The sequence below is a fragment of the Mobula birostris genome, chromosome 30, assembly GCF_030028105.1.
Source record: "Mobula birostris isolate sMobBir1 chromosome 30, sMobBir1.hap1, whole genome shotgun sequence".
Taxonomy (NCBI): Eukaryota; Metazoa; Chordata; class Chondrichthyes; order Myliobatiformes; family Myliobatidae; genus Mobula; species Mobula birostris.
The window spans coordinates 30,469,113-30,493,551 of record NC_092399.1 but is presented as its reverse complement, the minus strand read 5'-3'; the positions used below and the strand labels follow the sequence as shown (position 1 = coordinate 30,493,551).

At 41.2% G+C, this 24,439-nt stretch overlaps 1 protein-coding gene across 1 annotated transcript in view; it reads right to left on the bottom strand.

Moving 5' to 3' along the window:
• Positions 1–9,007, bottom strand: part of LOC140190554 (glycoprotein endo-alpha-1,2-mannosidase-like protein) — a 66,877-nt gene extending 57,870 nt beyond the window's left edge. Inside the window, exon 1 of the mRNA XM_072247217.1 lies at positions 8,160–9,007. Coding sequence (XP_072103318.1) covers positions 8,160–8,655 — 496 coding nt within the window. The 5' untranslated portion in view covers positions 8,656–9,007. The remainder of the gene's footprint in view (positions 1–8,159) is intronic.
• Between the last annotated feature and the right edge of the window lie 15,432 nt (positions 9,008–24,439).

The following is a 24,439-nucleotide window of genomic DNA, read 5'->3' as shown; positions in this document are numbered from 1 at the left end:
GCCAGGGAGACTTAAGGGATCATTTGACAGCAAGGTTTAAAATTATTAGCAGATTTTAAAGAGAAAATATTAATGATGCCTATCAAAAATCTTGATGGGAAATAAGTAGCAACTCATACAAAATGCTGGAGGAATTCGGCAGGTCAGACAGCATCTTTGGAGTGAAACGAACAGTCAACATTTTGGGCTGAGGCCCTTTATCATGCGTTTTTATACAGTGGGTTATGATGATTTAGAAGGCACACCTGAAAGATGGTGGAAGCTTATTTCACAGCGGCTTTCTGAAAGAAAAATAGTGCAAGAATACCAGCGGGAAAATAAAGGTAGGTTCGAGGGAGTAATCAGTCAGATCTGTCAAAGTTAGTAAAACAAAGCGGGGAAAACAGCACCTTCTACTTCTATCATAAAATTAAATTTCACCTCGAAGATACACACTATCGATGATGTATTTTTGTATCCATCTCTTTTGATGACACCATCATCAAATTTCAGGGCTGAAAGATTCCAGTTGTTTATATTCCTGTTCTTTTTGTGCCTTGCCATCTTCGAGTTAGCATTCTTCACTAATTCTTTGTGATATGCTATACCAGTCTTCCTGAGACTACTCGCACTATTGGCAATCCACTCAGTACACAAGTGCTACATTAAACTATGGTGCTCTCGTTCCATCATTCTCCCATTATTACTTCATTATTGTCCGCGCTGATTTCTCCAGAAGTCCATTTGACTGGTGAAGATTTGGACCTGAAGTTGTGCAAAATGAAATCCCATTCTTTGGCAGAGTGCCTGAGATAATCTTTAGCAAACTGTAGCTCATTAGGTGTTTTTATTTCCCCCTGTCTGGTTTCATGTAATTAATCACAATTCAGCAAGTGGCGTTATGCAGTTGGCTCACCTTTGGGTAAATTGAATAGTAATTAGTCAAAAGTGAACAGTCCTCCCCTGCCAAGTAAACAAAATGGTGTCGAGACATTCATACAGCTGAATTGAGCTTTAATGATTTAGCATACATTTTCTACAAAGATCGACTGAGTGACTTGTTCTGCATGAAGAAAGAACCTCCAAAATATTTTCCTATCATTTCTTGGCCACATGAATCTTTTATAGCATTTCTTTGTAATAATTCTTCATGCCGTTCCAATTTTCCTGTCATTCCCCAGTCTTCCATTCATACAATTATGTTCTGCATTCTTATTGCTTATTTGGCTTACCGTCATCCAGCTTGTGATTTATGTTGCTCTGTGCTTATTTCAGAATCAGAATCAGGTTTAATATCACTGGCACATAATGTAAGATTTGCTGTTTTTGCAGCAGCGATACATAATAATAAAAAGTATAAAATACAGTCAGTATAAAAAATGAGAAAATTAAATTAAACAATAGCGCAAAGAGAGGGGAAAAAATACCACGGAGGAGTTAATGGATACCTGGTCCATTCAGAAATCTGATGGCAGAGAGGAAGAAACTGTTCCTGAAATGTTGAGTGTATACCTTCAGGCTCCTGTAGTTGAAGACGCAAGACACAGGAGAAGAACAAGGCTATTCAGCCCATCGAGCCTGCTCCGCCATTCCATCATGGCTGATTTATTATCTCTCCCGACCCCATTCTTGTGCCTTCTTCTTGTAACCTTTGACACTCTGATTAATCATGAACCTATCAACTTCCACTTTAAATATTCCCAAAGACTTGGCCTGCACAGCCGTCTGTGGCAATGAATTCCACAGATTCACCACCCTCTGGCTAAAGAAATTTTTCCTCATCTCTGTTTTAAGTGGATGTTCTCTGGTCCAAAACTCCTCTACTATAGGAAATATCCTCTCCACATCCACTCTACCTAAGCCTTTCAATATTCAATAGTTTTAATGAGATCCCCACATTCTTCTAAACTCCAATAAATACAGGCCAAGCTCCATCAGATGATCCTCATATGTTAACCCTTTCATTCCTGGGATCAATCTCCTGAACAACTCCAATGCTAGCACGTACTTTCTTAGCTATGGGGCCAAAAATTGCTGACAATACTCCAAGCGCTCTCTGCTTGATGCCTTAAAAATCCTCAGCATTACATGCTTAATTTTGTATTCTATCCCTTTCTAAATGAATGCTCACTTTGTATTTGCCTTCCTTAACACTGACACAATCTGCCAGATAATCTTTAGGGAATCTTGCATGGAACATGAAGATTCCCAAGTCCCTTTGCATCTTTGATTTTTGAATTTTCTCCTCATTTAGAAAATAGTCCACACCTTTATTCCTTCTACCAAGTTGCATGACCATGTACATCCATACACTATATTCCATCTGCCACTTTTTTGCCCATTGTCCCAATCGGCCTAAGTCCGTCTGGAGACACACTACTTCATTAACACAACCTGCCCCTCCATCTATCTCCATATGCCCACAAAATTAGTCATGAAGCCATCAATTCCTTCATCTAAATCACTGACATATAACATGAAAAGAAATGGTCCCTACACCAACCCCTGTGGCAAACCACTACTCACTGGCAGCCAACCAGAAAATGCCCCATTTATTCCCACTCTTTGCCTCCTGCCAGTCTGCCAATCTTCTATCCATTCTAGTATATTTCCCGTAATACCATGGGCTCACATCTTGTTAAGTAGCCTCACGTGTGGCACCTTATCAAAGAGTATGATTGTCATCCTTTTGAAGTAGCTGGGAAGCTCCAACCGCAGTAACCAGAGATTGAAGTTGTCCTTGAATACTCCTGCCAGTTGGTTGGCATTCCTTTTCAGAGCCCTATCAGGTGCACCATCAGGGCCTGACACCTTATGTGGGTTCACCCTCCTGAAAGATGTTCTGACATGAGCCTCCAAGACTGAGATCACAGGGTCACCAGATGCTGCATGGACTTGCACAGATGTAATTTTATTCTCCCTTTCAAACTGTGCATAAAAGGGGTTCAGCTTGTTTGGGAGTGAAGCATCACAACAATTCATGATATTTGGTTTCGCTTTGTAGGAAGTAATGGCCTGCAAACTCTGCCAGAGCCCTCTTTAATCTCAACTGGAATTGTTTCTTTGACTTAAAATAGCCTTCCTTATATCATACCTGGACCTCTTGTATAGTTCTACAGTCTTGAATGTCACAGATCTCTCCCTCAGCAGATGACAAATCTCCTGGTTCACGCAAGGCTTTTCGTTTGGGCATGTCTTGAAGGCACATACTCTTCCGAACAGGCCTCGATGAAATTGGTGACAACTGTAGCGTATTCTGTCAGACTCGAAGATGAATCCCTGAATACTGTCCATTGTACTGACTCAAAGCAGTCCTCCGTCGACCACAGCTTCTTGGCCCTCACCACTGACGCTGCAGTTTTTAGCCTCTGCCTATACGCTGGGAGCTGAAGTAGAGCCGGGTGATCGGACTTTCTAAAGTGCGGGCATCGGCAGGGTCCGTAAGCATTCTTGATGGTGGTAAACCAGTGGTTAAGTATGTTGGCTCTCCTAGTTCAGCAGATGACACGTTGGTGGTATGTGGTTAAGTGTTGGTTCCCTCTGCATTCTCAATAAATCCATATCTCAGAGGGTCAGTGGCGTGCTGAAAATCACCAAATGAGGTAACAAAAAATGCCCTTTGCTGTTTTTGTTTGCACAGTGAGCTACCCTTTGGAGCTGAATCTGTGCAGCATGTACAATTTCTGTCACATTTATACAACCTCTGAGTTTTAGAATCAGATTTACTAGCACTGACATGCTGTGTGTTGAGAAACTTGTTGTTTTACGGCAGCAGTACATAAAATATGCTATAAATTACAATAAGAAATATATGTGTAAATTAAATATGTAAAAAAAGAGCAAAAATGCTGAGGTAGTGCTCATAGGTTCATCGACTGTTCAGAAATCTGATGGCAGGGGGGAAGAAGCTATTTCTGAAATGTTGAGTGTGTGTCTTTGGACCTATACTAATTCCACATCAAACAGGACTTTCTCTTATTGTGGACTTGGTGGGTTTTAAGCATTTATGGTTATATAATTTGTTATATGGTAGCAATGAGAAGAGGGCATGTCCTGGGCGATGGGCTTCCTTAATGATGGATGCTGCCTTTTTGAGAAATCGTCATTTGAAGATGTCCTCGATGCTGGGGAGGCCAGTACCCATGATGGAGCTGCAGATTTTACAAATCATGTGCACTTATACCTCTTCAGCTAAATAATCTTTTCAAATGTCTATTTCATACGGTGAAGCCACTACAGAATGCAACACACATCAAAGTTGCTGGTGAACGCAGCAGGCCAGGCAGCATCTGTAGGAAGAGGTGCAGTCGACGTACAGATGCTGCCTGGCCTGCTGCGTTCACCAGCAACTTTGATGTGTGTTGCTTGAATTTCCAGCATCTGCAGAATTCCTGCTGTCCACTACAGAATGCATCAGTTTTTACCAGATTATGTAAAGCTTCACATCTTATGAATCCGTAGATTTCTACAGCGTGAGGCAAGTCTTATATCTCACGTTTGCTGTCTTTACTTCAATATTGGTGCAGCAGTTGGTATTGTTATTTGCTTTCAGGTTGGCAGAACTTTGTGACTGATTCTTACTTACGGTTTGCCATACCTTTTCCTGTTTAACCAGTCCATGTTGCTCATAAATTAGCGACATTTAAGAAACTCTTAGATAGGCACATGGATGATAGAAAAATAGAGGGCCAAGTAGGGGGGAAGGGCTAGGTTGGTCTTAGAGTAGGTTAAAAAGTTGGCGCAACATAGTGAACCGAAGGGCATGTACTCTGATGTCGTGTGCCCTGCAGGCCTTTGCCGCTTGCCCTATATTTGCACCTGTATTTGTTGTTAGCTTAGCTGGAGCCATTAAGCTCCTGTGCTCTCGCTTTAATCTTGTCAAGTTAATTGCGACTGGCACACGTTTCCCGCATGCTATGATTATTTAAAGAGGCCCTTTGTTTAGTGCCTGAGCGGAGTCATTGTATTGGCATGAATGATTTGTCTCACAGTGACGCTCAGTCATTCCTCCAAGGATTTGTTAGTATTCCTATGTCTACCCTCTTGTTTCCACCTCTACATGGGGATTCCGCCGTCCCTGCACTCCTGGGTCGAGTTGTCCGCCACTCCTGCTTGAGTTGGTGGCAGCAACCCCCACAGCAGAGAAAGCCTGCCCTTCCTCCACACTTAAGTCCAGTCCTGCGAGCGCACACCGTGACATGTGCTGTAACGTTCTATATTATACTCCAATCCCATCAAATATTCTGTGACCTATGCTGACCCTAGATGCTCAAATATTTTTATAAAAATCAAGACAGCCAAGTTCCACACTGGTTGAGTTTCCATTATGCACTGTCACTGATAGACACGCAGCCTTGAGCCATTGGCAAATTCCAGTTCAGACAAATTCTCAATTCTTACTCAGCTGATGTCTCATTGTGTCTGCCTTGTCAAACAAACGTAACCAGTTAATTGGTAACAACAGCTATAGTTGTTTTTCAACTAACAAATCAAAACTCATGTTCTACCAACTGTTGGACTAATAGTAGTAGTAGGCAGCCATCAATCCCAGGGGATCATGGGTTTTCGCCTCTGGTGGACTGTGTCCTCTCCAGGGCACAAGCCTGGGCGGGAAGATTTGAAGAACCGGCTGTTGCCCATGCAGCAAGTTCGCCTCTCCACGCCACTGATGTAGTCCAAGGGAAGGGCAAGCGCTGATACAGCTTGGCACCAGTGTCGTCGCAGAGGTTGCCAGAGTGAAGTTGGAGTAATACTGTATTCCATATCAACTACAAGATATTTTTTTCTTATTGTGCACTTTTTTGGGGGGTTTTAGGAAGTATTTATGATTATATAGTTTGCTGTTGTTAGACCAGTTACTACTGCTACCGCACACTCTGGCTACCTGGGTTCAACCACGGCCTTGGGTACCGACTGTGTAAAGTTTTGATGTTCTACCTGTGACTGCGTGGGTTTCCGCCCGCGTGCTCCGATTTCCTCCCACATCCGAAAGATTGGTAGGTTAATTACCTGCTCTAAACTGCCCCTAGGTAAGCGGGTAAGATATTGAGTTGTTGGACATGTGAGAGAGGTAACTGGGAAACAGGACTGATGGGAAAGCATCGAGAGCTGCCATTTACTCGATGGGCTGAATGTCCACCTCCTATATACTGAGGAACTAAGAGAAATGTATGGCCGTTCATTCTCAGCTTAGAGCCTGCTGAGTACTGACTTTGATTACCTGGAACTCCACACACTGGGCTTCCTTGAGTTCCCAGGTTTGTTGGTCAATCAGGGAAATACCAGTCGAGAAACTGCTCCGCACGTTAAAAGAAGGGAACTTTCCTTCCACTTAATATCTCACTTAGAATTGAATCACTCCACCGTGGCAGCCAATGTCGCTGCTCAAAATTGAGACTGCCAGTGTTAGTGAGCTGGTTGTCACATGTTTTATTCAGCAATACAGCATAGTAAAGCTGGCCTCGATCCAGGACTTATATGCATCTAGAGTCAGGAAGCGAGCAAGCAGCATCATTGTAGACCCTTCACACCCTGGATATCACCTGTTCCAACTCCTTCCTTCTGGTAGGCATTTTAGATCACTGTATGCCAGGACAAATAGGTACAAGAACAGTTTCTTTCTGTATGCCATCAGTCTTATGAACACTTGAATTTTAGTCTATTATAAACCAAGTCCACCTGTACATACAAAGGTATACCTCATTGTATATAGTTCATGATTATTTGCACTGTTGTCTTGTTTGCTTTTTGATTTTGTACAGCGAGAGCTCAGGGAAACCGGCATCAAATTCCCTGTATGTGTCCACATACTTGGCAATAATAAAGGATTCTGATTCTGATTCTAAAAGGCCCTTCCAGTTTCATGTGACTAACTAACCAACTTTCCCATAGGTTTTGGAATGTGGGAGGAAACAGGAACACCCAGAGGAAACCCACATGTTCACAGGGTGAACGTACTAACTCCTTATAGACAGCAGAGGAAATGAACCCTAGTCGCTGTGCAGCACATTCTGGCTGAACGAGCCCACACCACCCAATGTCCCGGCATGACTGATAAACCCGCTGGTCCACACATGTTCTTTTGCAATGTGTGCTGCTGCTCACACCTCCGCGACGTTTACTCCTCTCTCCGCAGCACTGAGGACTCAAATTCGTTCTGCATTCGCTTGCTTTTATTGTTTGCACGATTTTGCTCACTCTCTCTCTCCCTCTCTCTGCATATTGGGTGTTGGCCTTTCTTTGAACTGGGTTCTTTCGGGTTCCTTGCTTTGCGGCTGCCGGTAAGCAGGCAAATCTCAAGGTTGTATAATCTATAGATAACGTTGGTAATAAATGTACTTTGAACTACTTGCTACTTGTGAGATACATTTGGAAGTTTGCCCTGCGGTTTTATAGACACTCGATGTCGCAAAGCTATTGAATTTAACACACTTTCGCCACTGCGTGCGGCTCCCTTCCTTTATTTAAGCTGCTGTGACTCTTCATTCTGATTTCCCTCACATTCTGCCCCACTGCCTCCTGCGCAGGTTTGATGTGATCCCCAAGAGCCCAGCTATGAATGACAAGGGACGACCTTATTGGTGAAAATGGATTTTACATCCAACACCGTGGCTCCCCCTGACACCCTACTCCCCGCACACTGGGCCAGGAGGTCCCAACCTGTACCTGAAATAGAATCCTTGCTGTTGCAGAAGCAATGTCTGGGAAAAAGCCACTGGAACACATGGATCAGAACGTTTCCACAATTAATATTGGTTATTGATTGCTTTAAAGTTTCTTCAACAAGTCACGGAGTCAAAGTACAGAAACAGATACTTCCTCCCATCCAGTCCATGCCAAACCATTTAAACGGCCTGAGGTCTTTTCTTGGAGAAAGACCTTAATCTGCACTCTTAAGTATTTTCTTAAACTCTACCACAAAAGTCCAACTACTTTATCAGGCTGATTGGGGGGGCGGGGGGGGGGGGAGGTTAAACATGAGCAACTACCTCTCCAAGCCAAAGTAATTATAGACCGCCCATTCTCCGCTCTCTGTATCTTCATTTAGGAAACTTACTGTACATGGTATTTCTCTACACCACGTACATACCAGTACAAATAGCATAATCCAACGAGTTAGGGTTAACTGTCCACCTGTTAGTTACGACGCTTCACTTGAAAGCCCCCCTGCCCCCTCTTACCGACAGCGGCAGCTCGAAGCTGCTTCATGTGTTCCTGTATGATGCGGGGGTCTCTGGAGCTGTAAGGTCCCAACTCGGGGTAGAAGCTGGAGCCGATATCCTCGGGCGGGCTGTGCCTGCCCTTCGGGTAGCCCGCGGCCACCTTCGGGTCCCAGTGGGGCACCAGCGCGTGGTCCCAGTGCACGAACCTGCCGTCCAGCTCCGGACTGCCGTACCAGCCGTAGTAAAATATGTGGAGGTCGTGGTTGGCGGCGGGGTAGGTCCCCAGGTGGGTGTCGCTCGCTTTGGTGACAGTGGGAGGCAGCATCAGGATGGCTTTGGCGGCGGTGGGCCGCCTGGTGTCCAGCATCTCCGCCAAGGGCATCAAGCGGAGCCTGGGGCCGGGGTCCCCGTCCCTGTCGCTCGGTTTCAGGGTCTTCAAGCCCACCAGAGTGCCGAAAATGAAGAGCGTGAAGAGCGACAGGGCGATGCAGGTCTTCCTACGGAACCTCCCCATGCCAGCCTCCTTTTGTCTTGCGGTGTGCTGTTTCTCCCTGGGCACCGCCAGAAGCTCCGAGCGAGCCCTTCTCTATGTCACCAGGCGACGCCGCATCAGCGCTCAGTCACCAGATCAGGTCAATATCCCCGGGCCACTGGCAGCCACAGCATTCCCGCAGTCCCATCTGCCACCCTCTTCCCGCACGGATGATTTCCTCAGTGCGAGACTTTACCTTCCCACGGAGGCCGCCGATCGCATCCAATCTGCGGGAGGGACGTCCATCACACACAATGCATCTCCCCCCGCCCAGCCCGCAGTTCCCGTTCAATGCAACCCATTTGCAGAACCGCTGTCACCCCCCTACACCCCTTCCGCGCCAGGCTTGCAGCGGCTGATCTCAACCCTGGCCGCTTGTCGGATAGACTTGGGAAGGGGAGCCTGGCACTCGGCGACCCCTCCTGCTGCTTTCCGACTGACTGCTTGGAGGTGAGGCGGAATCCCCTGCAAAAGCAGACGGCGCCCTAGTCGAGGAAGTGGGTTGTAGCCCCCCCCGTTCACCACATCCTGTGAACCCCCGTGAAGAGGATTTAAAACAAATCTCTCGTCCTTTGAAATAAAACCGCGAAGCAATGAAGTAGGACAGCGAGATTTTATTTTCCTTTAATGTGACGTTTAAACAAACGATTTAACATTTAACTAACAATTGAACTTTAATAAATGGTTAAATTTGATTAAAATGATCGACTTGCGCTCTTTGAGACCTGCAGGTGTCTGACACGGAATTTTAAAGTTGGGGAGTGCTGACAATCTGAAAACAAAAAAAAACACGATGCTGAAGATTTGAAAAGAGAAAATGCTGGACAAATACTCTTCAGTTCGGGAGGCATCTGTGGAAAGAGAAAATGGTTAAAAGGACACTTGCTCTTTTTTAACACAGGTTTTTGTGCACAGAGTGGTAAGTGTTGAAATGCGTTGCCGGGGGTGGTGGTATAGACAGACACATTTAGGACATTTAAGAGATTCGTGGTTGAAAGAAAAATGGAGGCCTATGAGGGCGTGAAAGGTTAGATTGATCTATGAGTAGGTTAGGTCAGCACAATATCGTGGACTAAAGGGCGTGCACTCTATTTTAATGTTTTATGTGTTCTCTGCTGGGGTAGGTAGTGGAGAAGGTGGCAGACTGGGGTTGTTGATGGAACTGAGGGAATATTTCTGTTAGGGTGACATTGGTTGGCCTATTTGGCTATTGAAGGGCCAGTTAGATCATATTAAACCCTCCAACTCATCCTGAACATTGGGGGCAGAGTCTCACCCTATCAGGGAAATTTGCTGGCCTTTCCCACCTTGACTACGTAGCAGAAGTTGTTTCTCTCTTGGAGACACAAGCAATTCTGCAGATGCTGGAAATCTTGAGTATTCCACACGAAGTGCTGGAGGAACTGAGCAAGTCAGACAATGGAGGGGGATAAACCGTTGACATTTTGGACTGTAGTTCAGATGAAGGGTCTCTGACCAAAACATTGACTATTGTTTCCCTTCTAATGCTGGAACCCTGCTGAGTTCCTTCAGTGTTGTTTCTCTCTACTCATCTGAAGAAGAGACCTGGTCCTGAATCATTAGGTGTTTCTGTGTCCATGGATGCTGCCTGACCTGATGAGTGTTTCCAGAATCTTCTGACTATTTCCATTCTCATCTTTGACACCCTTCACCAGAGGCATCGAGTCTCGCTCTGCATGTACTTCCTTAGCCTCTTCAGTATCCCCTGAGAGACCAAGTTCTAATGCTCCCTTCTTAGGTTGGGTATCACTTGTTTTTATTTAACTGCCTGCTGTGACGTACCATGCTGAAGACAAGCATTGCCCTGGATGAAGCTTTGAAGTTTCCTGAGTGTGTTGGCGAGCATATCCGCTGCACTCTATTGTCTCATTGATTGGAATAGAAATATAAAACTGGAAAAGGTTGTGCAGGAGCTGCCGATTCCCTGTTTCTCTTTACCCCATTTCACTATACTGATCCCAAATGATGAAGAAATTCTCATTTCTGTTTTGTGTGCTTTTCAATAATTTGTCTTTATATGCACTGGTCATATCAGTCCCATGCTAGTTATTTTAAGTTAGCCCCCAATTTATCCTAGTTTGATATTTTGTACATTTGGTGGGTATTCTTTAAGTTTTTTAAAAATACATTTAGAACAGAGAGCACAGTACACCCTGATGTTGTGCCAAACTTTTAACCTACTCTAAGATCAATCTAACCCATCCCTTCTACAGAGTCCTGCATTTTCCTATCATCCATCTGCTTCTTAAATGCCCCTAATGTACCTGCCCCTAAAAAATCTGTAGCAGGTGTTCCAGTCACCCACCACTCTTTGTGTAACAAAAGTTACCTCTGACATCCCCCCCTGTACTTTACTCTAGTCACCCTAAAACTATGGCCTTCATAGTAGCTATTTCCTCTCTGGGAAAAAGTCTCTGGCTATCCACTCAATCTATGTCTCCCTTATGATCTAACAAGTCATCTCCCATCCCCCTTCACTCCCTAGCTCACTCAGCCTTTCTTCATAAGATATGCTGTCTTATCCGGGTAACATTCTGGTAAATCGGAAGACGTACAGGTTGTAAGTTGTGGACCTGCTACGTTGGCACCAGAAGCATGGCGTCGCTTGCCTGCAGCACATCCTTGCACTGTGTTGTTCGTTGATGCAAACAACACGCTTCCCTGCATGTTTCGATGTACAAATAGAACCAAACTTCATCTTCTTCATCATCATGCTTTGTGGAAAGGTTCAAAACTTCTGACAGGAAAAGAATTGTCTTATCCTTAGGTACTCTACATGGTGGATGATTACAAATACCTGGGGATACGAATTGACAATAAACTGGACTGGTCAAAGAACACTGAGGCTGTCTACAAGAAGGGTCAGAGCCATCTCTATTTCCTGAGGAGACTGAGGTTCTTTAACATCTGCCGGACGATGCTGAGGATGTTCTACAAGTCTGTGGTGGCCAGTGCGATCATGTTTGCTGTTGTGTGCTGGGGCAGCAGGCTGAGGGTAGCAGACATCAACAGAATCAACAAACTCATTCGTAAGGCCAGTGATGTTGTGGGGATGGAACTGGACTCTCTCACGGTGGTGTCTGAAAAGAGGATGCTGTCCAAGTTGCATGCCATCTTGGACAATGTCTCCCATCCACTACATAATGTACTGGTTGGGCACAGGAATACATTCAGCCAGAGACTCATTCCACCGTGATGCAGCACAGAGCATCATAGGAAGTCATTCCTGCCTGTGGCCATCAAACTTTACAACTCCTCCCTTGGAGGGTCAGACTCCCTGAGCCAATAGGCTGGTCCTGGACTTATTTCCTGGCATAATTTACATATTACTATTTAATTATTTATGGTTTTACTACTATTTAATTATTTATGGTGCAACTGTAACGAAAACCAATTTCCCCCCGGGATCAATAAAGTATGACTATGACTATAAATGTATGATAGTTAATTGTTAAATAACGACCTTTTTTCTACATTCCCTACAAGATGAAATATCCATTCATGTTCAATCTATCAAGACTCTTACACACTTCAATCAAGTTGCCTCTCACTCTTATAAATTCTGTCGCAGCTGTACTCTACAAGGAGACCTCAGAAGAATCATTTATTATAATTGTTTAATCTTCTGAATGACCCAAGTGAGATTTGTTGATTGTGCAGAAACATATTTTTGATGATGATAATGCAGCACAGTGTAACTCAGGATTTTCATTAAACACATTTTAAGAATGTTTTACTGTTCTCAGGAGGCAAAGGTTTTCAAAGAAGGTTTTAGTGTGATAATGTTTGGGCTATTCCCATAAAACATTATCCTTTCAAATCTGGAAATTTTACATCCTAGTGGTTGAAAGCTATTAATCTTACACGTCCATTTTTGTAGCATGGGAAGGACGCAATGGGCCTGGAAATTCTCGGGCAAATTTGCTTTGGGTATGGACCCATCTCAGCAGAGTCCGGCAGTGGATGACGTCCCTTGTGAAAGCCCTTCACATATTTTACTTCAAATTGGGTGCCATTGTGTGGAGGAGTGTGAAGGAAAGCTTCAGGCTGGTCCAGGATTGGGGGCTGTGGGAGAGATAGGGAGGGATAGTCAAAGTCAGGGCACGGACCATGGTTGGGGAGGGAAGGCTAAAGATTCAGATTTGGTGGAGTGCTGATTAGAGACTTGAAGAACAGGGGTGCGATTGGGAGGCGAAACAGTTGTATGTGATAGGGGTTCTGATGAGTGAAGGGAATGAGGAGGTGAAGGGGAACCGAAAGGAGAGGTGGCAAGTAAGGAGATTTATTTGTGGAATTCTTAGCCCCAGTTAGGATCAGCTGGGAGCAGCAGCAATAGACCATTGCAACTCTGCGAACTGCATAAGTCAATGTGAATCTGACTTTAAATTATGTTGTCAGCACAACCGTGACCTCATTTGATTGAAGTTCCTGATTCATTCCGGAATGGGTTGTAATTGCATTTCACTTTGGAAGTAATCAATTTTCCTTTGCGTTTGTGTAAGATTTCCGGACCATGTTTTTAATTCCAGAAACAAGAGTCCAATTTATTATCATGACATATGATGTGAAATTAGTAGTTTTGTGCAGCAGTGCGATACAGAGACATAAAAATTTATACATTACAAAGATAAATAAATAATGCAATAAATAGAATAATGAGGTAGTGCTCATGGGTTCGTGGACCATTCAGAAAATCTGATTGTGGATCTTCAGACTCCTGCACCTTCTCCTTGATAGTGATAGTGAGAAGAGAGCATGTCTTGGATGGGAGGGTCCTTAATGATGGATGTTGCTTTCTTGAGTTACCAAACTCCTTGTATATAACTCTGACAAAATGGAATGCCTTTCTCAGTGACCTTATATTCTGCTTTTTCTTATTTTATAGTTTATTCAGGATGGAATAATCCAGCTAAGTGATAAACTTTTTATGAGGCCACTGTATTTGCTGAGAGATAAACCTCCTCTGTTGAAGCAAATTGGCTTTGATGTATTATTAGTTATTAATAGTAGTCCTTTGGCTTCCTGTTGATCTCACCAGAATCGTTTATTTTTAATAGCTTGCTTTTTCTCTGCAGTGGCCAACTGAGGCAAGTGGGGCTTGCATTAAGCTGACAAATGGATGTTTCTACCGGCTATAATTTGGATTCGGCTGACCACTCTCAGGGCCTATGACTAATGAAACTTTCACTGCCTTTAAATCTTCATACTAAATAGCTTTATTTGATTTTGAAAGAAAGGTATCTCATTTGCTTTGCCTTTTTTAAACCAAAGTTATGAAAAGACATTTTGGTACCCCCCCCCCACCCCATGGCTACTTTTCAGAGGTAATGAGGAAGGTCAGATTCGGAGCATGGCGGATCAGTCAAAACTGGATATTTTAAATTTATTTTTGTTTAGCAATACAACACAGAATAAGCCCTTCTAGACCTTTGAGCTGCACCGCCCAGAAACCTCTGCCACCCTGATTTAACCCTAACCTAGTCAAGGGACAATTTACAATGACCAGTTAATCTATCTGTTATGTCTTTGGACTGTGGGAGGAAACCAGAGGATCTGGAGAAAACCTATGCATTCCACAGGGAGGACGTACGGACTCCATATAGATGATGCCGGGATTGAACTCCAAATTCCGATGCCTCGAGCTGTAACAGCATCACACTAACCACTACATGACCATGGCATCCCTCTTAAGGTTTCTATAAAGCTGTCAGTTGGTTGGATAGGGTAATTGGTAACTGTGGTGAGTACTTTACCATTTAAAGCAAGGAGGCAAAATGTAAATAGATATGAATATATTTCTTTGTATTTATAATATGAATCTCATCTTCAAAGGTGACATAAGCTGGATTCTGGAGGAACAAAGAATCTACTGATGAACATAGAGAGTGAAGAGTTACACACACACACACACACACACACACACACACACACACACATACAAAATGTTGGAGGAACTCAGTAGGTCTGGCAGCATCTTTGCAGGGGAATAAACAACCGACACGTCGGTTCAAGACCCTTTATCAGGACATGCTCAGAGGGTCAAACAGCTTTTGTGGGGAGAAAGGATCAGGTACAGGGTTTCGACCCCAGGTGTTGAAAATTCATTTCCCCTCACAGCTACAGCTGGACCTTGTGGATTCTCCCAGAAGGTTGTTTGTTGCTTAAAATCAAAGGGGTTTGTCGTGGGATTTTAGATGCCGTCAATTAGAAATTTCATGAGAATTGGAGGGAAAAGGAAGAAGAAAGATATCTTGAGGGGAGAGGAATAAGACTATAAGACATAGAAGCAAAATTATTCCATTTTGTCCATTGAATATGCTCTGCCATTCAATCGTGGCTGATTTATTTTCTATTTCCACCTCAATTCTGCTGCCGTCTCCCTGTAACGTTTGATGCTCTTACTAATCAAGAATCCATCAACCTCTGTTTTAAAGATACTCAATGACCTGTCCTCCATAGCCATCTGTGGCAATGAAGAAGAATTGACTGAAACACCAATACACTGGCCTAAGTGATCTAACTCTATAATGCACATATGCATGATGGCTTGCTTCCATGCTACAGATTCCGTGCAATTCTGTACAATTGACCTAATAAAAGCTGCTATGTTACCACATGATTGAGCTGTGTAAGCATCACATACTTGCTATTTTCACTTCAGGGTGTGGATAATGTTTCCAGTGCTGACATAAACAGCTTTATTGTTCTCAGTCTTCACTTGCTACTACAGCAATACTCAGCGACCATTTTATTGGATCAACGGCTGGTTTCTGACTTATCTCAAAGGTTAAACTGAGCTGCAGTCTCCAGTATCCCTGGTACATATGAGGTACAAACACTCATTTGCAGGGAATGAAGACTCTCTTCCTCAGGAACGCTATTTGACGGTGCGCATTGAGAGAGATTTGCGTAAAATCAAACAATGTAACAGTTTTTGTTCGCGCAGTTAGTATGTAAATATCATGCTAATTTATGTAAAGCGTATGTAGCAGAACTAATTTTCAATGCATATTTGTTCTTCATTATTTCTTATAGTAGTTTCTCAGTAGAATCCCTTGCAAGAACAGCAATGACCATAAAGGTCAGTCTGGCATTCCTAGGTTAAATCACCCATACTTGGATGTCAGCCAACATTTACCTTAGATATTTTCGCATGGAACGGAGACAGTCTGCATTTTTTCAGTTTACACAATTTTGTGCTGCACAATGCAGCTACCAATTGCCCATTCCCCATTAAGGGATTTGCAGGTTTTCTGACCGTAAAATAACATTTTTGCAGTTTTTGAAAAGATAATCTATGGTATACACAAGAGATTCTGCAGGCACTGGAAATCTTGAGCAGCGCACAAAATATTGGAGGACCTCAAGGGCCAAGCATCATCTGTGGAGAGGAGGTTTTTGGGCCTGTTGCAGGGCTTTGGTCCAAAAGGTCTCCTCTCCACAGATGCCAGTTGACCTATTGAGTTTCTCCAGCATTTAGTAAGTGTTAATCTATGGTATGTTTGGCAGTTCAAACAATGGGAGGCATTTGAAGCATTGGATTCACTGTGACTTTACGCAATTTACACCAGGGGTTCCCAACCAGGGGTTCACGGACCCCTCGGTTAGTGGTAAGGCTCCGTGGCATAAAAAAGGTTGGGAACCTCAGATCTACAGTAATGGAGTGTAATACAGCTGTAGTGCAGCGTGTATCAAGCTTCAAGTTCCTTGGTGTCCATATTTCCGAGGATTTCACCTGGTCCCTGAACTTCTCCAACCTGATCAAAAAGGCGCAACAGCACCTTTATGTCCTGCAGTGCATCAAGAAAGCTCACCTCTGTCCCACGATACTGATGGACTTTTACCGCTGTACCATTGAGAGCATACTCACCAACTGCATCTCAGTGTGGTGTGGCAATTGTCCTATATCGGACAGCAAAGCACCCCAGTGTGTGGTGAAAACTGCCCAGCAGATTATCGGCACCCAGTTGCCCACCATTGAGAACATCTGCCATAAACGCTGCCTGGGCAGGGCGAAAAGCATCACCAAGGATGCATCTCACCTTAACCATGGACTATTTACTCTTCTCCCATCCGGTAGGCGCGACAGGAGCCTCCGTTCCTGCACCAGCAGGCTCAGGAAGGGCTTCTTCCTTGAGACTGTGACCCTGCTGAACCTCTCATCACAGCGCTAAGCAGTATTGCACCCATATTGTACTGTCTCAGTACTTTTATATTTGTGTGCTGTAGCACTTACTTTTTATTTGCAGTTATTTTGTAAATAACACTATTCTTTGCATTTCTGGTCAGATGCGAACTGCATTTCATTGGCTTTGTATCTGTACTCGGCACAATGGCAATAAAGTTGAATCTAATCTAAGCTGTTGGTTAGTCACCGATTTGAAGGCAAGTGTTAAAAGACTTCAACAACCAGGTCATGTTACGAATCTTGGCTCTTCTCCCCATGATAGGCTCATCTCACTCTTAGAGGGATGCCGTAAGATAGCAGTTATATGTGGAGTCATGAGTTCAGATCCCACCATGGCAGCTAGGAATATAGGAGTGTATGCTGAGGAACTAACTGAAGCTCGGCGTTGCTGCTGCAAAAGCTCCGTTAGGAAGGACAATAGAACATAAAACGTAGAAATCTGCAGTATATTACAGGCCCATAATGTTATGCCAACCATGTAACCTACCACAGAAGCTGCCTAGAATTTACCTAACGGATAGTCCTCTATTTTTCTAAGCTCCATATACCTGTCTAAAAGTCCCTGTTGTATCCGCTTCCACCACTGCCGCCAGCAGTGCATTATCTGCACCCACAACACTCTGTGTGAAAAACGTACCCCTGACATCCCCTCAGTACTTATTTCCAAGCACCTTAGAACTAGGCCCTCTTGTGCTAGCCATCCCAGCCCACATGATCAACGTCCCTCATCATCTTATACACCTCATTCAGGTCACCTCTCATCCTCCGTCGCTCCAAGGAGAAAAGGCCAAGTTCACTCAACCTATTCTCATAAACTACACCCTCTAATCCAGGCAAGAGTCTTGTAAATCTCCTCTGCACTCTCTCTATAGGAAGGACTATAGAACATAAAACAGCACAGCCCTTTACCCTTGATGTTGTGCTTGTTGGGGCATATTCTAGAGTTGTGGAATAGAACAAATATTAATTTCAACAACAGCCAGTCTTCAGACCTGAATGTAGATTGTAGATTGTATTTAAAATGCAGTTTAGAACAATGATGTTCTTGGAGCCTCAGACTGGGATCGACTGCAAGCCATTGACCTGAGATGTCTGAATATGCAAAATTCAGCTCAGAGACAGCAGCGATTAGCGTTCAATTTAAGGTGTCTGGAGTGTTGGTGTGAAGATCTAGGTGTTTGGAAATTATATGTAACTCAAAGGAAGCATTATAAATGCATTGTAACTATAGAAATTGTCTTGTTGTTACCTTTGATCTTTAGCATATAAAAATGTGATGTAATTTTGGGTCAGGAAGCCTCTCTCCAGAGTGTCTCCAAATGCTGTCAGCTTGTGTGTGCTGAATAAAGGCTTTTATACTACCAGCTGTGTGTCTCAAGTTGACAATCACAACAGTGCTGACCTTTTAATCTGCTCTGAGGTCAATCTAACACCTCCATTTTTCATTCCATATTTAACTATAGTCTAGGGTCCTGCTTTGGCTGGAACCCAAGGGGCTGGACTCTGGATATCAGCCTCTTAAATATTTCATGTGCACATTTTTAAGGAGGAACCATATGGCACAGTAGCGGGATGTATTAAATTGATGCTACAATGAATATTTAGAGAAACATGTCCTGATGGCATTTAATGTCCTGTCTGTCTGTCTGTCTAGGTACTATATCCGAAGCGGATGTTCGTGACCATGGTTTTCCATATAGAACTGTCCCTCTTTCTTTGGATGACTTCCAATTCCTGATGGGTAGCCACCTGGCTAGGCTTTTGGTGTACATAAGCTGAGGTCTTCCTCTAGGTTTGCTCCCCTTGATCTTCCAGAGAGTATGGGTTTTTCTAGTACATCCTTCTGCATGATGTGTCCGAGGAATCTGAATTGTCTTTCTCTTATTGTTGGTATGAGTGATTGAACTGCTTGGGCTCTTCTGAGAACTTCTTTATTTGATGTGTGTGTGGTCCATGATATTTTTAACATTTTCCTGTAGAACCACAATTCAGCTGCTTCTAGTCTCTTTTCCATTGCTGGGGAAATCGTCCAGCATTCACTTCCATAAGTCAGGATAGAATAAATGTAGCACTGCAGTATTCTGTTTTTACTGTACGTGCTCATCTTTCTGTCTGTTAATATGGTCTTCATTCTCTGGAAGGCTTCCTTTGCCATTGCTATTCTGTATCTGATATCTGTGTTGCACCTGCCGTCACTTGTTATTAGGCTGCCAAGATATCTGAATTTAATCTCCACATTATGAATAAGGTGTATTTTTGGAAAAAGAAATTCAAATCATTATATTTCTTTAAATTGCTTTTAAAGTTAAATTTCTTTGAATTTAAATTCATTAAATTGCAGCTGCCATCAGGAAGGAAGGAGGTACAGGAGCCTCAGAACCCATTCCACTAAGTTCAGGAACATTTATTGCCCTTCAACTATCAGGCTGTTGAACCAGAGGGGATAACTTCACACAACTTTACTCCCCGCAACACTGAATTATTCCCTCAGCCTACGGATTTGCTTTCAATGATTCTTTATCTCATGTTCTTGGTGTTCATTGTTATTATTTTTGTTTGTTTTTTTTCTTCCTTGCTTGTTTGTTGTCTTTGTACATTGGTTTGTCCATCTTGTGTGTGGTTTTTCATTGATTCTATTGTATTTTTAAGTACTTACTGTGAATGCTCCCAAGAAAATGAATCTCAGAGTTGTATATAGTGACATACAGGTATATGCAATTTAATAATAAATTTACTTTGAACTTTGAACAGTGAACATCAAATTAGTGGATTGTGGTAAAAACCTGTTAGAAGGTCTCTTATTCTGACTCTAGACTCTACCTTTGTTGGTGACTTGTAAATGCTGTTGTGTATTTAATATATGAGTAAATTGTAAATATACAGTTTGATTAAGCATTCTTGTTTATTTAAATAATACACTATGGGTTGTATGTAAAAAAGCGAATTGCATATGATATGATATGCTACCATGTAGTTAAGTGTGCACCTTGCCTAAAGTAAACAAGAACTAAGACTTGCATTTTGGACACTTTTGTTTTCCTTTGAATTAGTTTAATGTTCTGAAGTTACAAAACATAACAGCAGTGATGAGGTGTTTTTAAGATGAACATGAGATGGTACTGAACTGTTAAAGCACAGCAAGGGACAGTCAAGTTTTTAAAAAATCAGCACAGCATGTGCTCCTTGGAAGGCAAGGCACAATCGAGTTTGTTTTAAGAAGTAGAAAGCTTAAGAATTCATGGGTTCCTAAATAGTAAGTACCAAGTGATACTAATCATAAATAAAAAAAAGAACAGAAATAGCTGGCTATTTTGGGAAGATAGACATGTTTCTTTTCTTTCTTTTTAAATCTTTTTATTGAATAAGTATACAAAAAGGTAAGCCATATAGGCAATAATACACTGTTAGAATATAATAAAATTACAGGAGATATTAATACAAAAAAAGATACAAACAATGTAATTTAAACATAACATACTAAGGTAACATAATAGTATACTAATTTTTATATATATATATATATATATATCAATAGAGAAAAAGAAAAAAGAAAACCCAAAAAAACCCAGCGTGCAACTAACTAAAAGCAAAGCAAAGCAATGGGCTAACTTGGAACCAAGTAGAGTTAAAAAACTTAAAATCACGTCCTCAATCCTGACCTCCATTAAAAACAGTAAAAAAAACAAGAAGGGTATATAAATATGGAGCAAAAAAAGAGGAGGAAAAAAATTACATTAAATGAAAATATTGAATGAAAGATCTCCAGGTCTGTTCAAATTTAAGTGAGGAATCATAAAGATTACTTCTAATTTTCTCCAAATTCAAGCATAATATCGTCTGAGAAAACCAAAAAAAGGTAGTTGGAGCATTAAGCTCTTTCCAATGTTGTAAGATACATCTTTTCGCCATTAAAGTAAGAAATGCAATCATTCTACAGGCTGAAGGAGAAAGATTACTGGAAATTTTAGGTAGTCCAAAGATAGCAGTAATAGGGTGAGGAGAGATATCTATATTCAATACCTTGGGGATAATATTAAAAATGTCTCCCCAAAAAGTTTCCAGAGTAGGACAAGACCAAAACATATGAGTTAAAGAGGCTATCTGCCCCGGACATCTATCACAAAAAGGATTAATATGAGAATAAAAACGAGCTAATTTATCTTTGGACATATGTGCTCTATGAACAACTTTAAATTGAATTAGGGAATGTTTAGCACAGATAGAGGAAGTATTGACTAATTGTAAAATCTGCCCCCAGTCATCCACGGAAATGATAGACCCCAATTCCTGTTCCCAATCTACCCTAATCTTATCAAATGGAGTTTTCCTAAGTTTCATAACAATATTATAAATCATAGCCGATGCACCTTTCTGACATGGATTAAGGTTAATTATAGTATCTAAAATGTATGTAGGAGGAAGCATTGGAAAAGAAGAAAGTATAGTACTTAGGAAATTTCTAACTTGTAGATATCTATAAAAATGTATTCTTGATAAATTATATTTATTAGATAATTGTTCAAAAGACATAAGGGAACCATCTAAAAATAAATCCAAAAACCGTGAAATACCCTTAGTCTTCCAAATTTGAAAAGCACGATCCGTAAAAGAGGGAGGAAAAAATATGTTACCTAAAATAGGAATCGCTAGCCCAAATTGGTTAAGATCAAAAAATTTTCTGAATTGAAACCAAATACGTAAGGTATATTTAACTATCGGGTTAGATACCTGTTTGAGCGTTTCAAATCAAAAGGAAGAGAGGAACCTAAAATAGAGCCAAGTGTATAGCCTTGAACAGATTGTAATTCCAATGCTACCCATTTAGGAATGGATAGTATATCCTGGTCAAGTAAACAAAATTTCATATGTCGAATATTAATTGCCCAATAATACAATCTAAAGTTAGGTAATGCTAAACCTCCATCTCTCTTAGCTTTCTGTAAATGTATTTTACCCAGTCTTGGGTTTTTATTTTGCCAAATAAATGAAGAAATTTTTGAGTCAACTTTATCAAAAAAAGATTTTGGAACAAAGATTGGTAATGCCTGAAATATATATAGAAATTTTGGCAAAAAAAACATCTTAACTGCATTAATACGACCAATCAAAGTTAAATATAAAGGAAAACATTTAGATAAAAGTTGAATAATATGGTCAATTAAGGGTAAAAAGTTAATCTTAAATAAATCTTTGTATTTACAAGTAATTTTAATCCCAAGATATGAAAAATAATTATTAATCAATTTAAATGGAAAATTATGATATAAGGGAAGTTGTTTATTAATCGGGAAAAGTTCACTCTTACTAAGATTTAATTTATAACCTGAAAAAAGACTAAATTGTGCTAATAACTCTAAAACAGCAGGGATGGATTTTTGAGGATTAGAAATATATAAAAGTAAGTCATCAGCATAGAGTGATATTTTATGGGACTAAGCCCCGAGTTATCCCAGTAATATTTGGAGATTCTCGAATGGCAATTGCAAGAGGTTCTAATGCAATATCAAATAATAAAGGACTAAGAGGACAACCTTGTCGAGTACCTCGAAAAAGAGGGAAAAAAGGTGAACTTAGAGAGTTAGTACGGACCGAGGCCACAGGAGAATGATATAACAGTTTGATCCAGGATATAAATTTCGAGCTAAAATTAAACATTTCAAGCACCTTAAATAAATAAGGCCATTCTACTCTATCAAAAGCTTTCTCAGCATCTAAAGAGAAACACACTCAGGAACATTTTGTGAGGGGGTATAAACAATATTTAACAGTGTACGAATGTTATAAAAAGAGTAACGACCTTTAATAAAACCCGTTTGGTCTTCCGAAATAATAAAAGGAAGTACTTTTTCTAATCTGTTTGCTAATAACTTAGAAAAAACTTTAGAATCAACATTTAATAAAGATATTGGTCTACAAGATGCACATTGAGCAGGATCTTTATCCTTCTTTAATATTAGAGAGATTGACGCTCTATTGAAAGATTCGGGAAGTTTACCAAGTTTTAATGAAGCCTCGAAAACCCTACAGAACCAGGGATTAATGAAGGTGCAAAACATTTATAAAATTCTACGGTAAACCCATCAGGGCCAGGAGCTTTCCCCAAATTCATAGAGGAAATAACATTCTTAATCTCATCAGTGGTAATGGGAGTATCTAACATAGAAGACATATCCTGTGAAATCTCAGGGAAGTCTAGGTTATCTAAAAAATCATTCATATATTTAGAGTCTCGAGGAGACTCTGATTGATATAAGGAAGAATAAAAATCACAGAAGGTTTGATTAATCCCCGCATGATCAAGTATCAGTTGGTCATTTTGATTATAAATCTGATTAATTTGAGATTTAGCATAATTAGACTTCAATTGGTTAGCCAGCAGTTTGCCAATTTTGTCACTGTGTGCATAAAATTCACTTCTTGTTTTCTTTAATTGGTTTACAATCGAGGACGAAAGTAATAAACTGTGTTCCATTTGAAGTTCAGTTCTTTGTTTATATAACTCCTCAGAGGAAGCTATAACATATTTCTTATCAATTTCCTTAATCTTGTCCACAATTACCAACTCCTCCTGCTTCAACTTCTTCCTCAAAGCAGCAGAATACGAGATAGTCTGACCATGAATATAAGCTTTAAAAGTATCCCAAAGAATGTTCACAGAAATATCCTCTGTATAGTTGATTGTAAAAAAAAGATCAATCTGTTCATTCATAAAGTTAACAAAGTCCGAGTCCTGAAGCAACAGCGAATTAAAACGCTATTGTCTATTATTTTGTGTATTGGCCTGAATTTTAATAGAAAGCTTAAGTGGAGCATGATCGGAAATGGTTATAGAGTCATAATCACATTTAATCACGGAAGAAATAAGACGAGAGTCAATAAAGAAATAATCAATTCTTGAATAGGAATGGTGAACATGTGAAAAAAAAGAAAAATCTTTTTCCTGAGCATGCAAAAAACACCAAATGTCCGTCGACCCAGAATCAGAGAGGAATGAATTAATCAAAGTTGCAGATTTATTAGGTAAGGTCTGTAGAGGAGCCGAACGGTCCAAAGCTGGAGATAAACAGGTATTAAGATCTCCGCCCCAGATCAATGAAAACTCATTCAAATTCGGGAACTGATTGAATAATGATTTATAAAATTCTGGACAGTCCATATTAGGAGCATAAATATTAACCAAAACTACCTTTTTATTAAATAGTAGACCACTAACCAGTAGAAATCTACCATTCGGATCAGAAATAATATCATGTTGTATAAAAGTAACTGAGGAGTCTATAAAAATAGAGACGCCTCGAATCTTAGTGTTGGAGTTCGAATGAAACTGTTGTTCCTTCCAGAATTTAAAAAAACGTAGTCTGTCCCCCCTCCGCACATGGGTCTCTTGTAAAAATAAAATTTGTGCTTTAAGTCTCTGGAACACTTTAAAAACTTTTTTCCTTTTAATAGGATGGTTAAGACCATTAGTATTCCAGGAGACAAAATTAATAATAGACTCCATAACCCCTAAAGTCAACCCGCAACAAGGAGGATTGACGATAGGCTCGACCCACAAAC